General features: G+C 42.5%; 1 protein-coding gene across 2 annotated transcripts in view; it reads right to left on the bottom strand.

Annotated features, from left to right (window-relative positions):
- Nucleotides 1–7,604: 7,604 nt before the first annotated feature.
- DIO1 (iodothyronine deiodinase 1) overlaps nt 7,605–22,253 on the bottom strand; it is a 28,832-nt gene continuing 14,183 nt past the window's right edge. For both annotated transcript variants that reach the window (XM_069737844.1, XM_069737845.1), the window contains exons 2-6: nt 20,536–20,594; nt 19,896–20,400; nt 15,693–15,836; nt 11,009–11,208; nt 7,605–7,958 (exon numbers count right to left, since the gene is read on the bottom strand). In XM_069737844.1, the coding sequence (XP_069593945.1) occupies nt 7,893–7,958; nt 11,009–11,208; nt 15,693–15,836; nt 19,896–20,238 (753 nt within the window). In that variant the 5' untranslated portion in view covers nt 20,239–20,400; nt 20,536–20,594 and the 3' untranslated portion in view covers nt 7,605–7,892. The remainder of the gene's footprint in view (nt 7,959–11,008; nt 11,209–15,692; nt 15,837–19,895; nt 20,401–20,535; nt 20,595–22,253) is intronic.

The raw sequence follows: 22,253 nt of genomic DNA, 5'->3' as shown, positions 1-22,253 counted from the left end.
GTAATTAAAAAAAAGCACCATACTATCACCATAAGTGCCATTATACACAGGAGATCTGTACTTAGTATGCAGTGTCTGTGTACAGATAATACAGTGATCACTCGTGAAATTATACACAGGAGCTCTGTATACAGTGTATAGTGTCAGTATATAGGTAACACACTGACTCACCAGTGACGTCTCTAGGTGAAGTCCTTCATCTTTCATCCAGCACAGACCGCCATCATTTAATCCAGCCAGGACTTCTCTCTGCAGGAAATAACACAGTTATCTCGAGCTCCGCTTGTAGAATACATTACTTAATTTTTCCCACCTTCTACATTACACCACATGAAGAAAAAGAGGCGACATAGTGTCACTCTACACAGTAACAGGACCGCCCCCCCATTTAAAACCGTGTCCTCAAAAAATAAAATAAATACATCACTGCAGTAATAATATCCCTAAATTAGCCCCTATGGTAATAATATCCCCCAGCCTGGCCACCGTGTGTCTCATTCCTGGCGTCAGCCACATGTTCTCCCATCCTGCCCTCATGAGTATCCATTCTGCCCCATATGATCTCCCCATCCTGCCCCATATGATCTCCCCATCCTGCCCCATATGATCGCCCCATGTGATCTCTCCATCCTGCCCCATCTTTCTGCATCATATCCATCCTGCCCCATGATCCTGCACGATCTGTCTCCAATCATGCCCCATGTCTCCATTCTGCCCCCTATGTCTCCAACCATGCCCTCATGTCTGAAATCCAGCCACTTGTCTCCAATCATGCCCCCTGTGTCTCCATTCTGCCCCATCTGTCTCCAATCCTCCCCCATCTGTCTCCAGTCATGCCCCCATGTCTTTCATCCTGCCCCGTGTCTCCAATCATGCCCTGTATCTCCATTCTGCCCCGTGTCTCGCATTCTGCCCCAATTTCCAGCATTCTGCCCCAATGTCCAGCATTCTGCCCCAATGTCCAGCATTCTGCCCCTGTGTCCAGCATTCTGCCCCTGTCACTGTGTCCAGCATTCTGCCCCTGTCACTGTGTCCAGCATTTCTGCCCCACTGCGTCCAGCATTTCTGCCCCACTGTGTCCAGCATTTCTGCCCCACTGTGTCCAGCATTTCTGCCCCACTGAGTCCAGCATTTCTGCCCCACTGAGTCCAGCATTTCTGCCCCACTGAGTCCAGCATTTCTGCCCCACTGAGTCCAGCATTTCTGCCCCACTGAGTCCAGCATTTCTGCCCCACTGAGTCCAGCATTTCTGCCCCACTGAGTCCAGCATTTCTGCCCCACTGTGTCCAGCATTTCTGCCCCACTGTGTCCAGCATTTCTGCCCCACTGTGTCCAGCATTTCTGCCCCACTGTGTCCAGCATTTCTGCCCCACTGTGTCCAGCATTTCAGCCCCACTGTCCACTGAGTCCAGCATTTCTGCCCCACTGAGTCCAGCATTTCTGCCCCACTGAGTCCAGCATTTCTGCCCCACTGTGTCCAGCATTTCTGCCCCACTGTGTCCAGCATTTCTGCCCCACTGTGTCCAGCATTTCTGCCCCACTGTGTCCAGCATTTCTGCCCCACTGAGTCCAGCATTTCTGCCCCACTGAGTCCAGCATTTCTGCCCCACTGTGTCCAGCATTTCTGCCCCACTGTTTCCAGCATTTCTGCCCCACTGTGTCCAGCATTTCTGCCCCACTGTGTCCAGCATTTCTGCCCCACTGTGTCCAGCATTTCTGCCCCACTGACAGGTCCCCCGGGCCCCGCTGCCGCCGGCGCTTGCCTCTTCTCCTCTGCTCTGCCGGTCCCCCGGGCCCCGCTGCCGCCGGTGCTTGCCTCTTCTCCTCTGCTCTGCCGGTCCCCCGGGCCCCGCTGCCGCCGGCGCTTGCCTCTGCCCTCTTCTCCTCTGCCAGTGACCGGTCCCCCGCTGCCGCCTGCCTCTTCTCTTCCGCCGGGTCCCTCGTTGTCCGGTGGTCCCCCGCTGCCTCTTCTCTGCTCCCTCGGCCTCCGCCGTCCACGTGGTGTGCCGCCGCACGCTGCTCTGCTCTGGTCCCGGAATGAGGAAGTGGAGCAGGGCAGCGTGTGACGTCACTAACTTGCGGCGGGCGGGCCCATGAATCACCGCGGGCCCGGCCGCCTTAAAGGTACAAGGCTCATTTAGAGACAGCAGGCACAGCACAGTGGCACTGCAGCCGCAGCCTGAATAAAAATGTCAGGGGGGGCCCGAGCAGAGCGCGGACCGGACCGGACCGGCTGCCAGCGTGCTCGCTCGGGCCCCCCTTTTTGCTCCTCATCACCGGGCCCCATACGGCAGTGATGCCTGTAATGCCCTGATGGCGGCCCTGTGTGTGTGTATGTATGTACAGTACAGACCAGACCAAAAGTTTGGACACACCTCATTTAAAGATTTTTCTGTATTTTCATGACTATGAAAATTGTACATTCACACTGAAGGCATCAAAACTATGAATTAACACATGTGGAATTATATACTTAACAAAAAAGTGTGAAACAACTGAAATTATGTCTTATATTCTAGGTTCTTCAAAGTAGACACCTTTTGCTTTGATGACTGCTTTGCACACTCTTGGCATTCTCTTGATGAGCTTCAAAAGGTAGTCCCCGGGAATGGTCTTCCAACAATCTTGAAGGAGTTCCCAGAGATGCTTAGCACTTGTTGGCCCTTTTGCCTTCACTCTGCGGTCCAGCTCACCCCAAACCATCTCGATTGTGTTCAGGTCTGGTGACTGTGGAGGCCAGGCCATCTGGCGTAGCACCCCATCACTCTCCTTCTTGGTCAAATAGCCCTTACACAGCCTGGAGGTGTGTTTGGGGTCATTGTCCTGTTGAAAAATAAATGATGGTCCAACTAAACGCAAACCAGATGGAATAGCATGCTGCTGCAAGATGCTGTGGTAGCCATGCTGGTTCAGTATGCCTTCAATTTTGAATAAATCCCCAACAGTGTCACCAGCAAAGCACCCCCACACCATCACACCTCCTCCATGCTTCACGGTGGGAACCAGGCGTGTAGAGTCCATCCGTTCACCTTTTCTGCGTCGCACAAAGACACGGTGGTTGGAACCAAAGATCTCAAATTCGGACTCATCAGACCCAAGCACAGATTTCCACTGGTCTAATGTCCATTCTTTGTGTTCTTTAGCCCAAATAAGTCTCTTCTGCTTGTTATCTGTCCTTAGCAGTGGTTTCCTAGCAGCTATTTTACCATGAAGGCCTGCTGCACAAAGTCTCCTCTTAACAGTTGTTGCAGAGATGTGTCTGCTGCTAGAACTCTGTGTGGCATTAACCTGGTCTCTAATCTGAGCTGCTGTTAACCTGCAATTTCTGAGGCTGGTGACTCGGATAAACTTGTCCTCAGAAGCAGAGGTGACTCTTGGTCTTCCTTTCCTGGGGCGGCCCTCATGTGAGCCAGTTTCTTTGTAGCGCTTGATGGTTTTTGCCACTGCACTTGGGGACACTTTCAAAGTTCGCCCAATTTTTCAGACTGACCTTCATTTCTTAAAGTAATGATGGCCACTCATTTTTCTTTACTTAGCTGCTTTTTTCTTGCCATAATACAAATTCTTACAGTCTATTCAGTAGGACTATCAGCTGTGTATCCACCAGACTTCTGCACAACACAACTGATGGTCTCAACCCCATTTATAAGGCAAGAAATCCCACTTATTAAACCTGACAGGGCACAACTGTGAAGTGAAAACCATTCCCGGTGACTACCACTTGAAGCTCATCAAGAGAATGCCAAGAGTGTGCAAAGCAGTCATCAAAGCAAAAGGTGGGTACTTTGAAGAACCTAGAATATAAGACATAATTTCAGTTGTTTCACACTTTTTTGTTAAGTATATAATTCCACATGTGTTAATTCATAGTTTTGATGCCTTCAGTGTGAATGTACAATTTTCATAGTCATGAAAATACAGAAAAATCTTTAAATGAGGTGTCCAAACTTTTGATCTGTAATGTATGTTTATGTATGTATATGTGTGTATGTGTATTTGTGTATATATGAGTATGTACAGTATGTATGTATGAGTGTATATATATGTCTATGCATATGTATGTGTATATATGTGTATGTGTGTGTTTATGTGTATTTGTATGTGTACGCATATGTATGTATATGTAATGTATGTATGTATGAGTATGTTTGTGTGTATGTATGTGTAAGCATGTATGTGTTTGTATGTATGTGTGTTTGTGTATGCGTACGTATGTGTGTACAGTATATGTGTATGTATGTGTGTATGTATTTAGTGGTTAAATAAAATTCACAACTTTGTGAAAAAAAATAAAATGGTTAGTGTCACACAATTCTGAAAACAGTAATTTTCTATCGCTTCATTGGGGGACACAGGTAACCATGCAGTGTACACCCACCAAATGGAACCAAAACGATCAGTTTAGCTTGCCATAATGTACTGTGACATACTGAAGCAGAGCAAAAACTGGGCTGCAGGGCAGCATTCCAACATGATAACGACCCAAACACACCTCCAAGACCACCATTGCCTTGCTAAAGAAAGTAAGGGTAAATGTTCAGGACAGACAGGCCCAGCGTATCTCCAAACCTAAATAATATTGAGCATCTGTGGGGCATCCTCAAATGGAAGGTGGAGGAGCCAAGATATCTAACATCCACCACCTCCATGATGTCTTCATGGAGGAGTGGAAGAGGATTCCAGAGCTCTAGTGAACTCCATGTCCAAGAGAGTAAAGGCAGTGCTTGAAAATAATGGTGGCCACACAAAATATTTCTATTTTGGGCACAATTTTGCCATTTTCACTTAGGGGTGTAATCACTTTTGTTGCCAGCGGAATATACATTATCACACTTCTGTGAAATCAGCCTGTCCAGTTATGAAGCAACACTGTGAATCAATTTCCCCTGCTGTTGTGCCAATGGAAGAGACAGCAGGTAGGAATGATATGCAATTAGCAAGACAACCCCTATAAAGGAGTGGTTCTGCAGGGGTGACTACAGACCATTTCTCTGTTCGTATCCTCTTGGGCTGGTGTTTTGGTCACTTTTGCATTTTGTCATTGCTCTCATCCCTAGATGTACAGTAAAGTAGCATGAGGCGCTGTCTAGAACCCACAGAAGTTGCTCAAGTAGTGCAGCTCATCCAGGATGGCACATCAATGTGAGCTGTGGCAAGGAGGGTAGTTGTGTCTGTCATCACAGTGTCCAGAGCATGGAGCAGATACCAGGAGACAGGCCAGTAAACCAGAGATGTAGAGGGGGCCATAGGAAGGGAACAGTCCAGGAGCAGGACCGCTACCTCCTCCTTTGTGAAAGGAGGAACAGTGCCACAGCCCTGCAAAATGACCTCCATTAGGCAGTTGCAACTCCATGATTAAGCCCTGTCTGGGTCGAAACATGTTGGTTTCTATGCCTTTTTACAAATCATGGGTGTATCCAAACTGCCTGACCTTTTTTGTTACCTGTTTTTAATATGAAGAAATAAATAGATGTTTTAAGAAAGCTTGGATTTCCTGGGATTGTTCGTCCAAAGAGGCGCTGGATGTCAACTATTTGATGCATATCAATCTTCACCCAGTGGATCCGTGCAGCCTGGAGGACATATTAACCAGAGGAGGAGGTGACAATCTCATTTTACTGTATATATATAATCTGTGGTGTTGTACATACATCCTAACACCGTGCAGGGCTATTGGCATTTGCCAGAGAACACCAAGATTGGCAGATTCGACATTGGCGCCCTGTGCTTTTCATGGATGAGCGCAAGTTCACACTGAACACGTGATAGACGCAACAGATTCTTGAGACGCCATAGAGAACGTTCTGCTGCCTGCAACATCTTCCAGCATGACCGGTTTTGCAGTCGGTCAGTAATGGTGTGGGGAGGCATTTCTCTAGAGGGCCGTACAGCCCTCCATGTGCTCGCCAGAGGTACCCTGACTGCCATTAGGTACCGGGATGAGATCATCAGACCCATTGTGAGACCATATGCAGGTGCATTGGGCCCTGTGTTTCTTCTGATGCGTGGCAGTGCTAGATCTCGTGGCTGAAGTGTGTCAGCTGTTCCTGCATGATGAAGGCACTGATGCTACGGACTGGCCAGCAGTTGACTGATTGCTTTAATCTAGGTCTGGGAGGAGATCCCTCAGGAGAACATCCACCACCTCATCAGGAGCATGCCCAGGCATTGTAGGGAGGTCATACAGGCACGTGGAGGCCACACACACTACTGAGCATCATATCCTTGTCTTGAGGCATTTCTACTGAAGCTGCATCAGCCTGTAATTTGATTTTCCACTTTGATTTTAACTATCATTCCAAAACCAGACCTCCATGGGATACTAATTTACATTGACCATTTTTTTATGATTTATTGTCATTAACGCATTCCACTATGCAATGAATAAAGATTTGTAACTGGAATATTTTATTCAGTAATATCTACGAAGTGGTTTCTTAGTGTTCCCTTTATGTTTTTTGTGCAGTGTAAATAATTTTAATATGTAAAATATTTTTTATATATGAATAAAAGCAAAATATGTTATAAAAAAATTAAATTATAAAAATATATGAAATATTTATACTCTATTGTAAAGTTACCGGTATATATATATATATATATATATATATATATACACATATATCACTTAATATATTAAAATTATATGCATAATTTATTACTGTTTTATTTTTACCTTCACATTATTTTTTAGGCTGCCGTCACACTAGCAGTATTCGGTCAGTATTTTACATCAGTATTTGTAGCCAAAACCAGGAGTGGAACAATTAGAGGAAAAGTATAATAGAAACATATGCACCACTTCTGCATTTATCACCCACTCCTGGTTTTGGCTTACAAATACTGATGTAAAATACTGACCAAATACTGCTAGTGTGACGGCAGCCTTATTCCCACCTTGAGACTTGTACCTCCTATTGTTTGATCACTTGTACTATGCACCGCGATACTCCAGTATTGCCATATGTAGTAAATTTTAGAATTTCCTATAAAGCCCAATATCAGGTTGGACTTTATGGGAATACAAACATGGCAGTGATGTGCAGTGACATGGAGCATTCAGTAAGCTCCCAGCTGCCATGGTGAACAGCTTGGTATCAGCAACCTGCGCACACGGCAATCACAACCGTTTAAATGCAGCCGTCCTGTTATACCACAGCCGGCACCCGCTGTGTATGGAGGGAGTTCAGCTCCTGATCCGGTTCTTTATACCAGCACCTGACAGAGGGCATACATGTCCATCCTTCCTCGAAAAAGGTTACTGCTTTGTAAGAGATGGGTAAATGTATCGATACAATCTACAACATTTGTGTTTAAACAATGGCGCCGTAGTAAGAAATATTCACACATTTCTGCAATCAAAAATCCGTTTCACTCATCTGAATCGACTTGGAACAATTTGTTGTTTTTTTTTTAGTTTTTTTTTCCTTTACAGCAAAATTGCAACTTTAAAACGGACAAGTAAAATGTTTTTGATCTTTGCGTGAATTCCAATGATTTACCCAATTCTGACTAATGAACAGATTCTCATTTCTGTCGCATGCACTCTTCATTTTGTGCTTTAAAATGCCAAAACAAATGGAAATTAATGATTAACAAACCTGTTATGTTCTAATATTTTTATTTTTTTTTGCTTCAGGGCACAGGACATCTCCAGATATTTACAAAAATCAGACTGTGGCCAGCAGTATTGCTTTAGGCCACAAACTTCACAAACGAATATATGGAAGCGCCTGTTTCTGAATGTAAACCTGTGGCGGATATAGAGAATGTGTCTGATGCGTCTGGGATTTATAGTTCGTAGCGATCAGGCGATGAACACGTACAACCATTCACGGGCGGTCTGTGATCACAGGACGGGATGTTGTTCTTCTGGAAGTAAATTACACAAACTATTTTATTTTCTCCAGCACAGAACGCACCTCCTCCGGTTTGTAGCCATAGGGGCCCGGGTTGCCCTGTAATTACATTATTTTTATTACTTTATGAAAACAATTACACAATCACATTCGTACGTTACATAAGTTCTGGTAATACTAATCATTGGCTTTTATTCTTGTTCTCGCACGTTAACCAGATCATTACTAGGGCATTTCCTTTTTTTAAACAAGGACTTGTCTGATCAGATTATATCAATGATCTATTTAAAGGATGGGTCATCAATTTCTGATTGGCACCGTCACCGATCAGTTGTTACCAGCTGTGGCCGGATGGAAACACATGGAACCATGTGTAGTGGTAGCTTCCGGGTACTGCAGACCAGCTACTATTGAAAAGAATAGGAGTTGATCTTCAGTACTCTGCTGCCACTGCTACACATTGAATGGAGCCGCACAGGGCCTGGTTTGTGTCAGCTGATCAGTAGGGGCGTCAGACCCAAGCAATTTGATATTCTGATGAGACAACCCCTTTGAGGTCTTATTCACACAGCCATATAGAAGCTGTAGTTTCTAGTCTGTATTACAGCTGTAAGTCTTGGCCTTACTGTGGGTGCCATAATCTGGACTAACAGCATCATATATGTTTATCATGCTGGTAGTTGACGTCACTTGTCCCGCTGTCAGGCTGGAACTTGCGTTTGTAAGGCTGGTTTCACATTTGCGGGGTTTTTTTTTTTGCATTTTTGCGGTAAAAAACGCAAAAAAAGCATGCGTTTTTTCCCCTATACTTAACATTAAAAACGCATGCGTTTTTTTGCATGCGTTTTGCCACCGCATGCGTCTTTTTTATGCATGCGTTGTGTTGCAGAAATGCAACATGTAGTAAATTTGAGCTGCTTTTTTTTGCCGCAAAAAAACGCATGCTTTTTTTGCAGCAAAAAAATGTATTGCTGTCTATGTAAACGCATGCGTTTTTAACCACATGCGTTTGCATGCATTAAAAACGCATGCGTTTTTATTTTTTTTTAAAAACAATAAAAAACACTCATAAACCACCCCACACCATAAAATTGATAAAGGGATCCTACCCCTAACCCTACCCCTAACCCTACCCTAACCCTAATCCCTTTAAGGGTAGGGTTAGGGGTAGGGTTAGGGTTAGGATCCCTTTAGGGTTAGGATCCCTAACCCTACCCCTAACCCTAACCCTAGCTCTTTCTGTTTATAGTGGGGTTTTTACTTTATTTTGATGATTGGCAGCTGTCACACATTTATCTGCATGCGTTTAAAAAACGCAAACGCATGAAAAAACGCATGTAAACGCGTTAAAACGCCACGTTTTTTTCACCACATGCAAAAACGCATGCGTCAAAAAAATGCGGCGTTTGCACGCGTTTACATGCGTTTTTTCACCATGCGTTTTTAAAAAAAAAAACGCATGCGTTTTAAAATGCAAGTGTGAAACCAGCCTAACATGGATTGTTAGCGCTCACCTAGTGAGGTGGATCCACAAAGCTATAAGGCATGTAAACACACAGACCGAGAGCAAAGACGCAGCAGGCTGGGTTTGTCAGATGACACGTGGCACAGAGAGGACCTTGACAATTGGCAATACTGGAAGCCAGGAAGACAAGCATGGAAGGGGACACCAGAGCCAAACAACCAAGAGAATAGATGCAGGTAGTAGAAACCTCAGGAATTTGCAAAGATGATTGCAATATAATGGAACAGTCTCTAAGAAGCAGTTCATAATGCTTACAGCAAACGATGGGTTATTCAGTTGGTATTTGGAGGAGTAGAAGAAAGTTGTATGAACCAAAGGAATCTGAGGAGATGGCAGCAGCAGAAGAAACTGGAAGGTGGCAAACTCCAAAACAAATGGCAACTGAACATATCACTGACTGATATCACTGGTTAACTGGGCCTTAAAAGGCCTTGGGAGATGATGTCACTGAAGAACATAGGGCCACTTTTATGACCCAACGTCGAGCACAGCAAAGGGCGGTGGCAACAGAAAAGTAGAGGAGCGGTGTGTAACACACATGAGAAAATACAATTGCAATATGATTGTGTGAATTGGCCCTAACACAGTGCATGTTATCAGGCCAAAATCACCAGGGTATGTGAAGTTTTGATTGGGGTCATTTGGATGTTTTGGGTTGTCATTATGATTTAAAAAGAGAAAACACAGTAGTTTGACAATAAATGGCTTCACCCAACCACTAACCATGGGTGGAGAAAAAGTTTTGGTGTTATCATTCATATTCTCTGAAAAAAAAGGCAAAGAAAACAAAAATTCTACCGGGGTATGTAAACTTTTGAGCACAACTGTACATCAAATAATAAAACAATTGTAAGTTAAAATAGGGGACTAAATACAAAAAATAGAAATAAAAAAAACAATAAACAAATACAAAAGTTTTACTTGTAATAAAAAAAAATGAAACATAATTAATATTGTTCAGAATTGTCTTACGCCAATAAAATAATAAAAGGAACTTAACGAATTTGGTATCCCCATAATTGTACTCGCCCAGAGAATAATGTATGCTATTACACAATAAACACAGTAAAAAGAAAATTAAAAAAACCAATGACTGTGTAGTTTTTTTATTTTTCTTCACCATTTTCACCTCATTTGGAATTTGTGTCCCATTTTTCAGCACATTATATGGTAAAATTAATGGTGTCATTGAAAACAACAACGAACAAAAAAAAAAAAAACTACAAGCCCTCATACTGCTATGTTAATGCAAAAATCAAAAAGGCTAAGGCTCTTGGAACACATTCAGACATCTGTTCGTTGCGTACGAGTTTTTTCCGTGTTTTTCACGGATAGCACTCATAGCTGATATAATCTATGATTTTTTGTGAACAAGGTGGTTTGCGCAGAATCGCCGAGACGTCTCTGATATTCATCTGAGTGTCGGATTAAAATCGGCTATTAGATAGGAGAAGGTGGAGAAACAGTTTGTTCTCATTTGAGAAAAACTCATGAAAATAAAACGGAAGTGTGAATGAGGCCTTAGAAGAAGGGAAGGAAAAAATTGCAAACGTTATATATACAGTAATAATATACTAGACATTTCATGCTGTAGTTACTGGTGACACCACTTTTCCATAATTACCTTATAAATGACTTTACCCTTTTGCAGGATGTAAAGCCTCTCGGGCAGGGCGGCATACTTGGCGCTACATAGATTCTGCATGGTATCTAACACCACAGGACAAGATGGCAGCTCCTCCAGCAGGCGTTTAGCTGCAGCCAGACGGTCCTGGATGTTCTGATGTTTCTTTATTAATATATTGTTTTTAAAAGCCCAACCATCTAGAAATGGAATAAAACGAAGACATTCACACATGCATCGATACTGGAGCCAATATTCTACTGGATTAGCTATCAAACTCGTCAAAGCATCAGATTGATGAGAGCAATTAAGTGTCAGTGCTGTTCGATCCCATGAGGCTGCTCTGTGGAGGCATATAAGGTCTCTGTTCTGGGATGTAAGGTCTCCGGGGAGGGAAGTAAGGTCTCCGGGGAGGGAAGCAAGGTCTCCGTGAAGGGATGTAAGGTCTCCGTGGAGGGATATAAGGTCTCTGTGGAGGGATGTAAGGTCTCCGTGGAGGGATGTAAGGTCTCCGGGGAGGGAAGCAAGGTCTCCGTGAAGGGATGTAAGGTCTCCGTGGAGGGATATAAGGTCTCCGTGAAGGGATGTAAGGTCTCCGTAGAGGGATGTAAGGTCTCTGTGGAGGGATGTAAGGTCTCCATGGAGGGATGTAAGATCTCCATGAAGGGATGTAAGGTCTCCGGGGAGGGAAGTAAGGTCTCCGGGGAGGGAAGCAAGGTCTCCGTGAAGGGATGTAAGGTCTCCGTGGAGGGATATAAGGTCTCTGTGGAGGGATGTAAGGTCTCCATGGAGGGATGTAAGGTCTCCGTGAAGGGATGTAAGGTCTCCGGGGAGGGAAGTAAGGTCTCCGTGAAGGGATGTAAGGTCTCCGTGAAGGGATGTAAGGTCTTCGTGAAGGGATGTAAGGTCTCCATAGAGGGATGTAAGGTCTCTGTGGAGGGATGTAAGGTCTCCATGGAGGGATGTAAGATCTCCGTGAAGGGATGTAAGGTCTCCGTGGAGGGAAGTAAGGTCTACGTGGAGGGATGTAAGGTCTCCGTGGAGGGAAGTAAGGTCTCCGTGGAGGGAAGTAAGGTCTCCGTGAAGGGATGTAAGATCTCCGTGGAGGGATGTAAAGTCCCCGTGGAGGGATGTAAGGTCTCCGTGAAGGGATGTAAGGTCTCCGTGGAGGGATGTAAGGTCTCCGTGGAGGGATGTAAGGTCTCCGTGGAGGGATGTAAGGTCTCAGTGGAGGGATGTAAGGTCTCCGTGGAGGGATGTAAGGTCTCAGTGGAGGGATGTAAGGTCTCCGTTGAGGGATGTAAGGTCTCAGTGGAGGGATGTAAGGTCTCCGTGGAGGGATGTAAGGTCTCCGTGGAGGGATGTAAGGTCTCAGTAGAGGAATATAAGGTCTCCATGGAAGGATGTAAGGTCTCCGTGAAGCAATGTAAGGTCTCCGGAGGGATGTAAGGTCTCTGTGGAGGGATGTGAAGGTCTCAGTCGAGGGATGTAAGGTCTCAGTCGAGGGATGTAAGGTCTCAGTAGAGGGATATAAGGTCTCCATGGAGGGACGTAAGGTCTCCATGGAGGAATGTAAGGTCTCCATGGTGGGATGTAAGGTCTCCATGGAGGGATGTAAGGTCTCCATGGTGGGATGTAAGGTCTCCGTGGTGGGACGTAAGGTCTCCGTGGAGGGATGTAAGGTCTCTGGGGAGGGATGTAAGGACTTTGTGATTGTCAATCACAATAAAGCAAAGTTCACACAATGCAGACTTGATCCTGTGGATTTTCATCAGTATTTCCACTCCTATTAGCTCTTTCATTTCTTGCGTTTTTTTTAATTGCATTTTATTAGTGAGGGTTTTTTTTAACATGTATTTTTAGCAATTTTTTTCTGCTGCTTTTTTTGTCCCATTTTGGTAGATCATGTTTTAAATAAATCTACTTTGATTTTGAAACTCGTTTCATTATCGAATATGCGCCTTTTTTGGTCTATTTTCTTTTATTTTTTACTTTTTTTTATTTGAGCCTTATTATTTGAACTTGTGGATTTTTTTTAGAAGTCTATTATAAATGTATTTGCCTGATTTTTTTTTTTTATGTTTCACCATTGTGGGTTAAGTATGGGGTTTCCAGATGATTTCGGCTGATTCATCATTCATAAAATGTCACAGACGAAAATAAAGATAATATTTGATTTAGCACAAAATTTGATAACCTCGTGCGCTATTTTTAAGAATTTAGCTAAAAAAAACATCAACAAATACCAGAAGACAAAAAATGCAAATTATTAATCATGCCCTTCCGGTTTGCTGAGTTACCTAGCTTTATTGATACAGTCATGTGCGTATTACATGTGTTTTTACTGTGTTTCTGCTACGGAAATGCAATAAAAAAAACACAAACGCAGTTATTATCACTGGATTTGTTAGCATCTCATTCAAGTCTGATAGGGAAATCAGGGACCACCTTAATGGGTTTTCATAATTCATATATATGTCTCTGAATATGTCCAGACATGTCTGACTCTGCTAAGTCATCTTGTTGACTACTAGGACTGCTGAGATAAGGTAAAAACCTAATCAAGAAAGGAGACTTAGGACATTAGCCCCTACGTGTCTCAAACCCAAGTTACCTTTTGGTAAAGATCACCTGATGAATTAAGAATGATCTCATATGTAATAAACAGTTGATTTGCGCACGAACATAATGTATACGCCTACTAAAAAGTGTATATAACTGAATGTCCTTCCTTGAATAAACACGGCTGATACAGATACCACATCTGATCTTTGTCCGTCATTTCTCTGGAGAAACTCACACATTTGGCAACCATCCAATATCCCTGAGGGTCTGACTTGCAGACCACCCTAACAAGTCTAAAGGTACCGTCACACATAGCGACGCTGCAGCGATACCGACAATGATCCGGATCGCTGCAGCGTCGCTGTTTGGTCGCTGGAGAGCTGTCACACAGACCGCTCTCCAGCGACCAACGATCCCGAGGTCCCCGGTAACCAGGGTAAACATCGGGTAACTAAGCGCAGGGCCGCGCTTAGTAACCCGATGTTTACCCTGGTTACCATCCTAAAAAGTAAAAAAACAAACGCTACATACTTACCTTCTGCTGACTGTCCTCGGCGCTCTGCTTCTCTGGTCTGGCTGTGAGCGCCGGGCAGCCAGAAAGCAGAGCGGTGACGTCACCGCTCTGCTTTCCGGCTGACCGACGCTCACAGCCAGTGCAGGAGGAGAGCAGAGCACAGCGCTGGAGGACAGACGGCTGTAGGTAAGTATGTAGTGTTTGTTTTTTTACTTTTAGGATGGTAACCAGGGTAAACATCGGGTTACTAAGCGCGGCCCTGCGCTTAGTTACCCGATGTTTACCCTGGTTACCAGCAAAGACATCGCTGAATCGGTGTCACACACGCCGATTCAGCGATGTCTACGGGGAGTCCAGTGACCAAATAAAGTTCTGGACTTTCTTCCCCGACCAGCGATCTCCCAGCAGGGGCCTGATCGCTGCTGCCTGTCACACTGGACGATATCGCTAGCGAGGACGCTGCAACGTCACGGATCGCTAGCGATATCGTCTAGTGTGACAGTACCTTTAGGGGAAAATCCGAAAAAAAAACCCCCAAAAACATACAAGAAAAATTAACATACTGTGAATTTCAAAATCACAGGTCAATTAATGCAGTGTAAAAAAAAAACAGCACAGTGTGCATTAGATTTACATAAATCTCCTCCACTTTACTGGGTCTGTTGCTTCTTTGTGTGTGAAAATAAGTAGCAGAACAAAAAAATAAAGAAAATCTCCAATTTCTATAAGGGTGTATGACCGTCCCAATCAGAGTTACCTTGACGTGGTGGGAGGCTTTTATGCTATTTTTGATCAAAAACAGTATTACTAAAAACTCTGTTATTTAAATGCACTTTTTGCTTTTTATTTACTTAGTTACAGCAGGGTTTTTTTTGCTCACTTTGTCTCTTGCAGGTTTTATATGTTTCATGGCCAATGTGAACATGCGCTTATGAGCTGCAAGTGTACCAACTCAAGTGAAGCTCAATTTTTGTGTTTTTTCTTTGTATAATTGCATTCTGTGCAAGCCAGGGTGTGGCCTTCTTTTTTCTGATCCTAAAGATTGTATATAAGGCTTTCCCAGACTGGTGTTTCACCGGTTGGGCCCGGTCCTTTTTGTCTGCCCTTAGTCACACTGAGGTCAACATTGACACATGGTAAGGTTTTAATATTATACAGTGTAGGACTGTTCCAATCAGAGTTACCTTGTCGTGGTGGGATAGATTTTATGCTATTTTTTTATCAAAAACAGTATTATTAAAAGCTCGGTGTTATTTAAATGCACTTTTTGTTTTTTTTTATTTACTTAGTTACAGGAGGTTTTTTGTTCACTTTTTCTCATGGAGGTTTTCTATAAGGGTATGTTCACACTGTGTTTTATTATATGGATTCTCAGAGTTAACTCACTCTGCAGCCAGCAATGCGCAGGGAAACTAACAGCCTGTAAAAGTCAAACGTTGCAAAATTTTTAACACAATCCAATTGCTAAAATGATTTTTAGCCCAAAACACATGCGTTAAGGAAAAGATGACCCTGAAGGTGAAGGTGTGCTTATCTTTTACGTAAAGCCAGTCTCCCCAAAAATGGTCCTTGGCAATTCATACAAACAATCCAATATTCTCATACCTTCTGCATGTGCTTCATCAATGTAGATAATCAAAAAATCTGCCACCGAGGAGAAATCCTGGACAAGCTTATTGTACTCGCTAAGCCTGAAAAAGAACGGCGGTCATGTGCAGCTGCCAAATGTGAGGACCAAAGGACGCTGACCTGAGAAAAAAAATATATAAAATTACATAAGAAACATATTTTCACATATTATAGCTCTTGAACGCTCTCATTCTATTTGTTTAGTAATTTTTCTTATGCAAAAATAAATTCAAGTATATTTGTTATTTGTTAGGAGGCTTTATGTAGTTTTTAGAAAAATACTAATATGACTGCTAATTAAAACTAGATTGCATCAATTACATCTTGTCTGCCTTTTTTAGAGACTTAAAGAAGTGTCTGCTATTGTCTTCAGTGCTGAAATCATATCAACAGTACTGCGGCCATCAGTGAGTTCAGTTGCTTCTGCTGTATACTCTCAGGCAGAGCCACTGAGCTCAATGATTGGCTGCAGGGAGTGCCCTAAAAATGTGGGGCCGCCCTATTTGTAATAACCAGCAAAGGCTAAATAGACAGCTGTGGGCTGATATTAATAGGCTGGGAAGCTCCATGGATACTGGCCCCTTCCCAGACTAATAAGTTCAGCTCACAGCTGTCTGTTTCCCCTTAGCTGGTTATTAAAAATAGTGGGACCTCACATTATTTTTTTTACATTTCTTCCTAAAAAGCTGCCAGATAAGCTCCACAGTGCTTTTAAAATATCTGATGGTTATCTATATACTGTATCTATCTATGTCTTTATATAAGATTACTTTATTATTAGGAAAACGAGCTTTAAATTACATAGAAATTACAGTATGTGAAAGATGATGTTAAAAATGACTCCAGCATTAGGAACGCTGTTGACCACAAGAACTAAGAGAATAAAGTCACTTTGTCCATTGGGGTAAACACTGTGATGGAGCAGAATGGGCAATGGATCTTCTTTATGGTGAGGATCAATGGGGTTGGTGGCAGTGTGAAATCTTTAACAGGATCGAATTTCTTTGAAGGGAAATTTTAGTTGAACCCCTCTAACTAGTTTCTACATATCTCAGGGTGTTGAGCTTTTTTTTTGCTGCAGGCAATAATTACTAAAACTTGTAGCTTATAACATTACATAACATACAGGTGCATCTCACAAAATTAGAATATCATCAAAATGTTTATTTCAGCTCTTCAATGCAAAAAAGTGAAACTCGTATATTAGAGAGAGATGTATTTCAAGTGTTTATTTCTGTTAATGTTGATGATTATGACTTACAGCCAATGAAAACCTAAAAGTCATTATCTCAGTAAATTAGAATACTTTATAACACCAGCTTGAAAAATTATTTTAAAATCCGAAATGTTGGCCTACTGAAATGTATGTTCAGTAAATGCACTCAATACTTGGTCGGGGCTCCTTTTGCATCAATTACTGCATCAATGCGGCGTGGCATGGAGGCGATCAGCCTGTGGCACTGCTGAGATGTTATGGAAGCCCAGGTTACTTTAATAGCAGCTTTCAGTTCTTCTGCATTGTTGGGTCTGGTGTCTCATCTTCCTCTTTACAATACCCCATAAATTCTCTATGGGGTTACGGTTAAATGAGTTTGCTGGCCAATCAAGCACAGTGATACTGTTGTTTTTAAACCCGGAATTGGTACTTTTGGCAGTGTGGAAAGGTGCCAAGTCCTGCTGGAGAATGAAATTTCCACCTCCAAAAAGCTTGTCGACAGAGGGAAACATTAAGTGCTCTATAATGTCCTGGTAGAAGGCTGCACTGACTTTGGTCTTGATAAAACACAGTGGACCTACACCAGCAGATGACATGGCTCCCGAAACCATCATTGATTGTGGAAACTTCACTCTAGACCTTGGAACTCAAAGTCTCAAAGTCCGGAGGAAGAGTGGAGAGACCACAATCCAAGCTGCTTAAGGTCTCGTATGAAGTTTCCACAATCAGTGATGGTTTGGGGAGCCATGTCATCTGCTGGTGTAGGTCCACTGTGTTTTATCAAGACCAAAGTCAGCGCAGCCGTCTACCAGGAAATGTTAGAGCACTTCATGCTTTCCTCTGCCGACAAGCTTTTTGGAGATGGAAATTTATTTCTCCAGCAGGACTTGGCACCTATCCACACTGCCAAAAGTACCAATACCTGGTTTACAAACAACAGTAACACTGTGCTTGATTGGCAGCAAACTCGCCTGACCTTAACCCAATAGAGAATCTATGGGGTATTGAGAGACACCAGACCCTACAATGCAGACGAGCTGAAGGCTGCTATCAAAGCAACCTGGGCTTCCATAACACCTCAGCAGTGCTACAGGCTGATCGCCTCCATGCCACGCCGCATTGATGTAGTAATTGATGCCAAAGGAGCCCCGACCAAGTATTGAGTGGATTTACTGAACATACATTTCAGTAGGACAACATTTCGGATTTTAAAATAATTTTTTAAAGCTGGTGTTATAAAGTATTCTAATTTACTGAGACAATGACTTTGGGGTTTTCATTGGCTCTAAGCCATAATCATCAACATTAACAGAAATAAACAATTGAAATAGATCACTCTGTTTGTAATGACTCTATATAATATATGAGTTTCACTTTTTGTATTGAAGAACTGAAATAAATTAACTTTTTGATGATATTCTAATTTTGTGAGATGCACCTGTATATCAAGCACATGGCGATTATAATGACATTCTCATAAAGAGCATCTCCAGCTCTGAAATATAAAGAAAAATGTCAAGGCTTTACAGGGGTTATCATCTTTTTTTGTTAAAATGTCCCCGATCATAACTGATTATAGGAGGTCTCAATGCAGCAATCTTCACCCACAGTGATCAGTATGGAAGAACTCGGCACGTATCAAACCCGTTTAATGAAAAATTGTCTGTTACTCATAGCAACCAATCACAGCACAGCTTCATGTTACCAGAACAGTTTACAAAATGAAAGCTTAACTCTGATTGGTTGCTATGGGCTACAAAGACAGATTTTCTTTAAGACGATTTTGATAAATGAGGCCTTAGGCCCCAATTCATCATTTTGTTTGCGCCTGTTTTGTGTGTTTTTTTTTTTTTGTTTGGACCCACTTCATTACTCCCTTTGCTCCTTTCTTTAAGTCTATTTTCTATGTGCTTGGCCTTTTTTATCCTGTGGTTTTCCACCTTGTGAGCGAAGTTTAGCAATTCCAGTTGTTATAGGCTGATTCATCAACTGCGACTTTTTAAAAACTCACAAAATATGGCAAAAATAACCCCCCCCCCCCCCCCCCGGTGTATTTTTGAGTACGCCAGCATTTTTGTGCATTTTTTGAAAATTTGGACTCAAACAGTTCAAGACAAGAATAAAGCCCTTTTTTTGTTACTTTGCGCCAAATTCATGAATCGCTTGCGCCATTTTGATGTATTTGGCACCAAAACAGCAACTGATGCCACAAGACGAAAAAGAAAAGTGACTTAAAAAAAACTGTAATTGATGAATCGGGGTCTTAGTGTTCAATTCCCACACAGAGCCACATAAAGGAAAAATAATCAGCGGTTGTCCATGTAACATACAGACATGTCAACTCTCCATTCCCCCCAGTAGATGAGGGTTCCAAAGAAAAAAACATTATTTATGAATCAGAATTCTCTAGCGGAATTTCAAAATAGTTTTTCTAAATCAGACAAACTTTGGGGAAATATAAATTATAAGTGAATGATATTAGTATAGTGCCATATACAGTCATGGCTGAAGGTGTTGGCACCATTGAAATTGTTCCAGAAAATGAAGAATTTCTCCCAGAAAATTATTGAAATTACACGTTTTGTTAGAGACATTTATTTCCTTTGTGTGCATTGGAACAACACAAAAAAAAACAGAGAAAGTGGCAAATTGGACACAAAACCCCAAAAATGGGACTGAAAAAAACCCATGGAAATAATTTTTACTTTTTCAGTGGAGTACACTAAATATTACATTTTGCAATTGACCCTATGAGCTACTTTGACACGTGAAAAAATTAAAATCCATCCAACGTACCTAATACAATAGTGAATTTTAACTTTTTATTATATTTTCTTAAAAGTCATTATCTTTAGTTTCATTACCTTTATAGCATGTGTTACCTTAACTATATTTACTACATTATGGGGCATCTATTTATCATCAGTCTTTAAAGAAAGAAGATATCAGCGTCGTGTTCTTACCTCGGAAATAATCCCAAATATGATGTAGTTCTCCATTCATGTCCACCACTGGTGTATTCGGGGCAACTTGGCCCAAAAACGCTTCATCTTCCAAGCGAAGCCACATAATTTGGAGAAGCGACCACAAGAATTTAAAACTGAAGAACGTCGGTCCATAATCTTCATACTGGAATTTTGAGACGTTGGCTCCAGTCATCTCAAAGCGAGATTTCAGGATACTTTCCATAGTTTTCGGAGCCAGGAACATGCGGGTCTTACCCACAACAACGTATAGACAAACATAGCAGAACACCAGAGTCTTCTGCACACACCGCACCGCACATTTTAACAGCTGAGCAGACATCTCCAATATGAGTGGACCCAACAAGGAACTGTGAAATTTAAAGCTTGTACAAAGTATTTTTTTTTCTTTTAAGTGGCCAAACCTGCTTCATGGAGATTGTCCCCTCGGGGAAATATTTGTTGGCAGCCAGCAAAAGCTAGGTGTTTCCTTTTACCAAACGCGCTATATGAAAAAGTGATGGGGGTATAAAGAAAATAGAAGTATTATTGTGATATACAATATATCAGTAGACAAAAGTATACCTGTCACCCATACTACGTCTCGCCAAGGCATCACAGAGGTGCCTCAATGACATACCTGATTATTTAGGAATGGATACACCACATCCACAGGCAAATTATGAGAACGTTCAATTACTGAAAAAGACAATTAAGCTTATTATGTAAAAAAAACTGTGGCCATGTTTCATCAACTTGATAGTGGAGGATGCAATTTTTGGGGACACATGCCCTTAAGGCTATGTGCCCACGTTGCAGAAATGCTGCGGAAATGTCCGCAGCATTGACAAAAGCACAAGAAACAAGAGCCATCAAAATATCTGCACACCACCAAAGTTATGATAAAAATAATATAAGCTTTATTGGGAACATAATTAAAAACATCTAAAATCACACATAACCTCCGTGCAGATGCCCCTGTGAACACTGTATGCCAAAATATACATAGATATATAAACGTATGAAATCTTACAGACGTGTCCCTGCCCTCTGCACTTAATATTATTAATGTAACTATATATAGTCAAAATTTGGAATGAACACGCTGTATACAACCATATAACAACAATTATGCACACAGTCAAGTATAATACAAGCCACACAGCATGCAAATAGCATGCAACACCCCACCACAATATGCAGCTTCCAGCAAAAAACCCCTATGGACCCAGAGGAGCAGATAAAATAAACTGCCCTAGATATCCAGAGAAAGGGACAGGGGAGGATGTCCAAATATATACCCTGAAACACCCTGCATAGTCTGATCCTAGGAGTGGTCAAAAGGTGAAGGTAGTGCTGGAGAAAGCACCATAGGATAAATCCTGCTGCAGGAGGCTGTGAGGCTGAATAGTCACAGGGCAAATGCGACCGGAGGAGAAGCCCAACGCGTGTCGCTGTTCTAGGACAGCTTCGTCAGGGGAAGCACCCCCTCTATATATCTGCATATTGCAGTGGTGCGTCAGCTATCCCAAATGTCCGCAGCATTTCCACAACTCCATGCCGTGGGTAAAACGCATGCGGAATTCGCATGCGTTTTGCAAGCGTTTTTAGCTTGCAAAAGGCTTGCGTTTTCCAAGCTATTTGAAGCATCGCTTGGAAAAGTGATTGACAGGTTGGTCACACTTGTCAAGCATAGTGCTTGACAAGTGTGACCAACTTTTTACTATTGATGCTGCCTATGTTAGAAATAATAAAAAAATAAAAAAATATGGTTATTCTCGCCTTTCGACGGCCCCGATCTCCTCAGCGGCGCTCCCGGTACGTTCCGTTCCCAGGGATGCTTTGCGCAGACCTTTGTGACGTCATGGTCGTGTGACTGCGACGTCATCTCAGGAGATTCACGCAATACATCCCTGGGAACGGAAGCCGCCACATGCACCGCTGAGAGGCAGGAGGACTCCGGGGGCCGTCAGAAGGTAAGTACAGTACAGACCAAAAGTTTGGACACACCTTCTCATTTAAAGATTTTTCTGTATTTTCATGACTATGAAAATTGTACATTCACAGTGAAAGCATCAAAACTATGAATTAACACATGTGGAATTTTATACCTAACAAAAAAGTGTGAAACTGAAATTATGTCTTATATTCTAGGTTCTTCAAAATAGCCACCTTTTGCTTTGATGACTGCTTTGCACACTCTTGGCATTCTCTTGATAAGCTTCAAGAGGTAGTCACCGGAAATGTTTTTCACTTCACAGGTGTGCCCTGTCAGGTTTAATAAGTGGGATTTCTTGCCTTATAAATGGGGTTGGGACCATCAGTTGTGTTGTGCAGAAGTCTGGTGGATACACAGCT

This window comes from Ranitomeya imitator, chromosome 8 (genome assembly GCF_032444005.1).
Source record: "Ranitomeya imitator isolate aRanImi1 chromosome 8, aRanImi1.pri, whole genome shotgun sequence".
In the NCBI taxonomy this organism is placed as follows: domain Eukaryota; kingdom Metazoa; phylum Chordata; class Amphibia; order Anura; family Dendrobatidae; genus Ranitomeya; species Ranitomeya imitator.
This window is presented reverse-complemented; position numbering and strand designations above follow the sequence as displayed.